At 48.5% G+C, this 8,048-nt stretch overlaps 1 protein-coding gene across 2 annotated transcripts in view; it reads left to right on the top strand.

Annotated features, from left to right (window-relative positions):
* The first annotated feature begins 1,191 nt into the window (after positions 1-1,191).
* RAVER2 (ribonucleoprotein, PTB binding 2) overlaps positions 1,192-8,048 on the top strand; it is a 30,669-nt gene continuing 23,812 nt past the window's right edge. For both annotated transcript variants that reach the window (XM_057370375.1, XM_057370373.1), the window contains exon 1: positions 1,192-1,356. In XM_057370375.1, the coding sequence (XP_057226358.1) occupies positions 1,201-1,356 (156 nt within the window). In that variant the 5' untranslated portion in view covers positions 1,192-1,200. The remainder of the gene's footprint in view (positions 1,357-8,048) is intronic.

Below are 8,048 nucleotides of genomic sequence, written 5' to 3'. Positions count from 1 at the left end.
CATGTCACCAGTGCAAGACCAGGTGCTGTTTTACCCATTTTCATGGGTTTTAATTAGTTTGCCACATTTCTGATGAAGAATAAAATTAGAACAAGATCATYCTGGGCCATTGTGCCTGCTGACCTCCCAAGGAGCTCTTGGATTGTAGGTTGGACTCGATGATCTCAGGGGTCTTTTCCAGCCTAATTGATTCTCTGTAGGATCTGCTTTGTTTTGTTGTTCTGTATTTCGGTCTCTCCGGGTGGATGTGTATCAAAGGAAGGTGGCAATGACGGGGATTTGGGGAATGATTCCTGCTGGGGGAAAGAGAGGAAGGGAGCCCTGGCCTTGGCCTCCATCAGGAGGGACCCTGGGGCGATTTCAGATCCCTAGATCTCCTCCAGAGTGCTTGAGTCCTGCCCGAAAATCCACCCGGAGATGCGTTACCATGGGCATGAATTGAGGAGGAGATCCCGGAGCGCTGGTGGACAGCGAGCTGTCACTGCCCATCGGTGTCCTGGGGAGAAAAAGSCCATTGGRAYGTTGGGGTGCATTGGRRGRRSMWTYCCMRSMRGKYMRGRRKKRMCCYKSCCCYKKKSCCMRSCCSGGGGTGCYGTGTCCAGCTGTGGATCCTCAGCCCAGCAGGGACAGGGAGCTCCKGAGATGAGGAAGGGCCGGGAGCGGCTCCGTGCCCGGGAAAGGCTGAGGGAGCCGGGGATACTCAACCTCCAGAGGAGCCCCAGCCCAGAGGGGCCCTCRGCCCTGRSTGTCCCTGGGTGCAGGGAGGGCTCCGAGCAGGACCCAGCGATGGCACYYGAGGGACGGGCAGGSACCGAGCCCAGGGAGCTCCCCCTGCACAGGAGGCACAACTTCTACCCWGKGCAGGGACCGAGCCRTGCACAYTGTCCAGACAGGGGCTGGAGTCTCCTGGCTGGGGATGTTCCAGACTTGTCTGGACGCGATCCTGTGCTCTGGGGTGACCCTGCTGGAGGAGGGAGCTTGGACCAGACATCCCTTCCCTAGTCCCTTCCACCGTGCAGCGTTCAATGAAGTTCCCGTTCATCCCGCACACCCCCCGGAGCTCTGTCCCGGGCAGCACGGAGCCCGCCCCGGAGCTGCGGTGGGGCCGGGCCGGGGGCTCCCTCAGGCTCCCCCCGGGCGGGGCAGGGCGGGGGCGGCCCCAGCGCCGCGCTCCCCCCGCGCTCCCCGCGCGCGGCCAAGATGGCGGCGGGAGCCGAGCGCGGCGCGGCGCTGCCCGCGGAGCCGCCGCCGCTCAGCGCCGAGGAGGTGGCCAGGAGGCTGGCGAGCACCCGCCGGGAGTTGGGCAACCGCCGCAAGATCCTGCTGCGGAACCTGCCGGCCGAGAGCAGCAGCCAGGTACGGCCGCCCAGCGCTGCCCGCAGCCGCCCGGCGGCGTGGCGCGCTCCCGCCCGCGCCTGAGGCGGGGGCCGGCGGCGGGGAGGGAGGAGCGGGGCAGCCCCGGCTCCCCCGCGGGTTTTGGCGGCCGCGGGGCGCTGCTTCCCCCCGGCGCTGCCCCGCACGGTGCCGGGTGCTCGGGGCGGCTTTGTTACCTGCGGAGAGCGGCTCCGGCTCTCCCGTCCGCGCCCTCCCGGGCTGGCCGGGCAGCGCTCTCCGGGGGCCGGCGGGGTCGCGGCCCGGGCGGGGGCTCGGAGCGGAGCGAGCGGGTAACGGGAGCGGCGGGGGAGGCGGCACCTGTGTGCGCACAGGTAGGGCACTGCAGCGCGGCCGCTTGCGGTGCGAAATCGGAGTGAAAAAGCTCCGAGCCTGGCTCTTTTTTTTTATTTTTTTATTTTTTTATTTTTATTGTGAGGTGAGGCAGACGTAGCCGGGGAAAGCGGTTTTCCGCAGTCTGCCGGTGGTTTAGGAAAATTCCGCTCAAATTGCTGCTGTTGGTTTGGTAGGAGATGACCGCTGAACTGTTCAACCGAGTGCCGTGAGTCAGATGCTGAGGTGATTTAGCTGCACAGTCACTTCACCAGCTCCAAACTCACAATTTGATGCGCGAGTGTTAAAAAAAGAAAATAAAAAAAAAAGTAACTGCAGCTTTTGTTCTGCTCTGCCCCTCGGCTGCCTCCCCCTCTCCGGAGCACAGGTGGTTTTACTACCTGCAGCTAAGAGCAGCACGTGCAGACTCTCGATTTCTGCATAACTCCGGCACAAAAAGGGACTATTCAGGTTGGAGAGGCTYTTGGAGCGCTCGCTGTAACCCGAGCCGCAGTTCCCAGCTGGCCGCTGCACTTGGGGCTGTTTTGTTCTCGGTGCGTCCGGCCCTGCTGCGGCGAGCTCGGGAGTGGTGAAGAGTTTGGAGATGACAGCTTTGTTAGGGTGCTTTAGGCACCTCTATTTATAGGAGCCCGATGGTAAACTCACGATAGCTCGATAGCAAACTCAGGGCTTGGTGAACGCCGCTAATCTTCATCGTGTCTTCGCGAAGTGATGGTGTTGACAGAGGGCTTTGCTGCTGTGTCACCGCATGATTGCTGGGGATGGCCAGGACAGGAGCGCTCTGACACTTCATTTGTGTCACTGCTCCAATTCCAAATCCATCGTGAATTCCCATGTGGGAATTCACCTGCATGGAACCCATCAATTCCAGCGTTGCTTGCTCAGCCAGGGTGTGCAACCAACATTAAGGTCAAATTCGGCAGCCACGGAGTTTTCTGGAAGTTTGCCTTTTTATTTGGATGGCTTAAAGGCACTCAGATGGCTTTGTCTCCATTTGTCAGGTTGTAATGTTGCCCTGTAGAACAGTACCACCACATACAGACCCTGAATTGCAGTTTACAAATTGCCCTTTTGATTTTTAACATTGGTTGAGCTACTGGTGTTGGTAATAAARGCAGAAGAATTGTGCTATAGAGAGAAACTTTCTGTCCTGGAGCAGTTTTGGAAGGAGCTGTGTTTGTGGTCAGGCACATTAAGTCCACCTGTGTGTTTGGCTTTTGTGCATTTCCAAARTTATCATAGAACTCAACATTTGTAATTGCCAGTTAACACTGTAATTAACACTGTTGGTAAACACAGGTTTATCTYGTTTTCTCCTTGAAGTAACTGGTGAGCCAAGTAAAATCAGATAAACTATTTCTGACCTGGCCAGATTTATTCTCTGTCAAGCGGGAGATGAACATCACTGAAAGGCAGCCAAGTCTCCCAGAATAGGTTTTCATAAATGTAACTATTCATCTCTGAGTGCTGGGGTGTTGGCTTTGCTGCCATTTGTTGTTAAGTGAAGAGTGAGGCCAAGATGTACCAAAATGTGAAGTGAAAAACAACTGTTCTGATAGAGATTGCTGGAGATACTAATTTTTGTCAGAAAAGTAGGAAAAAACTCACATTTTTTAAATATGAAGTTATATAACAAATATAATTCCTCTGCCAGTTGTAGCTACATATTAACTTTATTATTGTGCTTAAGATCTTTGATTACCTTTGGAGTCCTACCCTGTGTTAAACTAAATAAAATAAAATAAATTAGTTTTGAGGCCACAGAAGAAATGTCCCTTAGCCATGAGGTTTCTGAAACAGAAACAGGTTTGCATTCTTAAAAACCAAGCGGAGCTCAACCTGCAAATAGATACCTGCAGGATGAGTGTTTCTTCAGGCAAATCTCTCTCTCTATAGCCATGGAATAAGRGGGTTTTTGTGGCAGTTTTATGGTAAACAATTTCCATCCTCACTGTTCTTGAAGGCAAAGTCTCCATTTGCTCTTTAGTTGGCAAATTAATCGATGTTGAAGTTTTCCAGAGTTGCCAGTTAGTTCCCCAGATTCATCTTTGTGGGATTCCTCCAGCACCATACCAAACATGTCCTGTGATTTGACCTAAAAATGGCCACAGGCTSTTGCTGACCTCTCAAAATCTCCAGATCTTTGATGTCTGTAGCAGTGGGTGCTGTCTTAAGAGCAGAATTCAGTCCTGATAGTGAACCAGGCTSTTTTGGGGGTCATGAGGGGCTTTCCTGTTCTGTGTGGAGCTTCACAGCTCAGATCCARAACGTCTCCTTCCCACATGGGATGTGTTCTCCAAGCTGATGATCCTCTCTCCTCCTGTGGCCTTTTTAGATCCCACCCCTCCAATGCCARTTCTTCTTGCAGGAGTGGAGAAATGTCTTGGGCTCTTAGCAGAGCAATCATTTTATGGATTTATTAGGGCAGGGCAGCAATATAGGACATTTTGCAGTGAGATTGCCCCTTGGTGTCAATCCTTTTGAAGAATATCAGCTAATGAGTCTGTTCTTGTTAGCGTGAGCAGCCTCTGATGTGGTGTTGTGGTGCGACTGATGTTTGTAGGAAGAATCTTTGCCAAGAGACTTAAAAGTGAGCRTGGTTGTAGTGACTCCTTTTATTCTGCTCAGTGCTTGGCAGTGAATCATGGATCTCTTGGGTGGAAGTCTCTTGGATTTCCTKGTGTGCTCATCTCCCTGAGCCACCATCCCTGATCAATCATCCCTTCCAGCAGCAAGGATCCCGGTCCCACGGGATGTTGCAAGAGCAGAAATGGCAACCAGAAAGTCCTTAGAACTATCCTAAAACTGCTCCCAGGAGGTTGCTCTGAGCAGAGGGAGGGAAGGAAATAATTCTCCTTCTCTCCTTTACTGGTAAGGWGGTGCCAGGAACTTTGGGGTGACCAGAGTGGAAGTGACGTTGTACTTCATTAAACAGGAAGTTTTATTTTGCTGGAGTTTGTGCTGGTTGTATCCCAACCAAACACCACGATAGCCACTTGTTCACTCCCCCACTGTCCTGGGAAGGGCAGTCAGGGAAAAAGTAAAGTTTAGGAATTAGGAACAGTTCAATTATTGAAGCAAAACAAAATATATCTAAAATAAATATCAGACTAATAGTAAATGTAATGAAAAGGAAAGAGAGAGAGAGGTATTAAAGCCAAGAGAAACAAGTGATGCCCAGTAGAGTTGCTCAGCACCCAGTGACTGATGCCACTGATGCCATTATTTAAGCTGCTCCCAGTTTGTATACTGGGTGTGACATTCCATGGTCTGGAATATCCCTTTGGCTGTCCTGGCTCTGCTCCCTGCTGGCATTCCGGGCACCTGTGCATGGGAAACTGCAAAGTCCTTGGCTCAGACTAAGCTCTGCTTAGCAACAACTGATTCATCCCCGTGTTATCAGCAGCAGTCTCATCCTAAGGTCAAAACATGGCACTGGACCAGTAAGAACAAACTGAATTCTGTCCCATCCCAAAAACAGATGTCAGCTTCTGTTTCTTTTGGATTTTTTTCTGTAATTATCCCAGTGTATTAGAAGAATTGGTTTTGGTTTCCCCCAGTTCATTGTTTTTTCAGTGTTAGGGGCTCTTTATTTATGGCTGATGACCTTCTCCAGGGGCAGTGGCTCATCAGTGGTGCTCTGAGATATCAGTTCCTGTCCCACAGAGTTCCTCATAGGAAGATGAAATCTTTGGGTTATCTTTTTTTCTTGTCATTACTGAGATTTGCAGCTAAATCTCCAGTGTTCTCTGCTGAGATCAGCTGCCCAGCGAGGGCTCTTGGCTTTTTTCCTCCCCTCTTTGCAGATAAGAGAMGATGCTGTGCAAGGTTCACTTGCTTCCAACCATTTTTTGGTTGATTATCCCCAAATGCTACCGTGTTACAGCTCTACAGAATAAATCTGATGGAGRGGACACTCTACTTTCATGTAGGACATGCAGCAAAGTAGGGCTGGGTAATTATTTGAGCACCCCATGGCAGAATCCAGTGAACAGTGAAACACAGAGGTGTTGATACAAAACCAGTGCAGTCCACGTGGGACGGGGATTTTTTTGGTATTTGGGGRCCTGATGGACCCATTCAGGTTTTTTCACTGGTGTCTGTTCCTGATCAAAAGCCAAATCACTGCTTAGCGTGCTGCTGTTTCTACTGGGGTCGTAGCATTTTCCCCACTTTCTCCCTGCATTAGCCATAATTTTTCCTCGTTCCTTTTGGMTGGAAAGCCTTTAATGAGGTGTGGTGATTTGAGGAAGTGCTCTCTCCCAATCTGTTGGATGCCAGACCTTTAAGCAGAAGGGCTTTTGTGTTTTCACTGCTCCTCTGTCACAGTGCCTGAACATGAAAGGCACATTGTGGAGAGGGAGCAGCTCTCATGCCTTGAGATGTGCATGTTTTGATGTTCTTTATTATTTTTCTTTTGCTTTGAGCTCTTGTTCTCTCAAGTTACCTCTTTCTGTGTCTTTTTCCTTTTTCATTTGGCTCTTACATCACCCAAAATAATAGTTTCCCCCTTATAACATATTATTACTTTAAACTGTGTCAATATTCTCATTTACTAATTATTATTTATCAAATATCTGCAGTGAAATCCACGTGTCATGTCATGGACTTAAAGATTGAGTGGTCTAAAATTTGAATTAAATTATCCTCACCCCATTATATAATTTGTAAATGTAAAGCTTTTATTTTGAGAAGTTCTCTTTTTCCTGCCCTGCCTGCACAAAGGGAAACAAAGCCTTTTTCAGCTATGAGATGATTTAAAACTTCTCGCTTAGCCAAGTAACTACTTTAAACTGAATTGATTTCCATTTCCAGAATATGCTTGTGAAGTTTAGGCCTGCAGTGAGAGCCAAGTTATAGACCAGGCTTGTGGAGTGTTTATATTGGAAACTTCCCTAAAGCTCACTGCAGAAATCTGGCCAGGCATCCTTAGCATTGTTCATTATTTTGTTGTCAGGATAGCACAATTATTACATTTAATATGAAGTCTAGTTTTACATCTAGAGAGGCTTGGTGTGCTGTAGGCTTTATATACATTATTGTATATATTTTATGTATTGGTCCAGGTGAACACTGAGAATTTCCTGGATGTTTTTTCCCTTGCACTGTGAGATTCTGGGTAGGAAAAGCTGCTTTTATCAGAAAWAWCCCACTGAGCTTTACTAATTTGATMAATGTGCCTGTGAGTGACTCCCTTTCTCGTTTATGTTTAAACCAGTTAAGGTACTGAACACAAAGATCCTCTCTAAGGAATTCTCTCTGTCTCAGAGGTGCAAGTCTCAAATTGATAATAAGTGCTGAAAACTCAGGTTGCCTTTTTTCTACCCAAGGCAAAACAGGACAGGGCAAGAGCTGAAGTATTCCTAGACCACATTTACATCAGCAAATAATACAGTTTTTAAAGGATAAAAAGTGTTTTCTCTTAAACTCTGTTTAGTACATTTGGTCTTGCTTTTTCTGCCAATTTTCATGTGTGRMCRATTTTTTCCCAGTTACAAGTTTAAKTTTTTTCCCAGTTTAATTTTTACTGATGGTACAATTATCTGCTTTTAAAAGTTTAAGGAGCTGTAGAGTAGCTACTCTTTATTGGTCATATTTCTGTTCCAAGAGCACAGAATCCTGGAATGATTTGGATTGGAAGGGATCAGACAGAATTGCATGATATTTTTACTGTCAAAATATGCTTTGTCCAATGGCACTCAGGCCTTCAGCATGCTGGTAGATGTTGCTGCTGTTTATAGGATGTTTAATAGGATACAGTTAAATGAGGAGTCCTGTGGCAGTTGTCAGCCAGTTTTTGTCAATTAGCAGATTAATTAATTTATTAAAGAGGACAAAGCCCTTTGGGAACAGCAGTTGTGTCCCTGGAAGGTTTGGATGTGGATATTCCCAACATGGTCAAGGTGTGGCACCAGGGCTGGCACCTCATGGAGTTTCCTACTCCTGCTTTCCTACAGCTTGGAGCTCAGGGCACTGCTCAGGGCTGGTGCCACACTGAATTTCCTACTGCTTTCCTACATCTTGGAGTTCATGGCAGTGCTCAGCGGTGGTACCACCCTGAATTTCCTACTGCTTTCCTACATCTTGGAGTTCATGGCAGTGCTCAGCGGTGGTACCACACTGAGTTTCCTACTCCTGCCTTCCTATACCTTGGAGTTCAGGGCTTGTACCACTCTGATTTTCTTACTGCTTTCCTACAGCTCCGAGCTCAGGGCTGGTACCWCASKGAGTTTCCTACTCSTGCTTTCCTACAYCTTGGAGTTCAKGGCAGTGCTCAGYGATGRTACCACCCTGAGTTTCCTACTCCTGCTTTCCTACAGCTC

This window comes from Malurus melanocephalus, unplaced genomic scaffold, assembly GCF_030028575.1.
Source record: "Malurus melanocephalus ecotype Western Australia unplaced genomic scaffold, MMel_1.1 scaffold_125, whole genome shotgun sequence".
In the NCBI taxonomy this organism is placed as follows: Eukaryota; Metazoa; Chordata; class Aves; order Passeriformes; family Maluridae; genus Malurus; species Malurus melanocephalus.
This window is presented reverse-complemented; position numbering and strand designations above follow the sequence as displayed.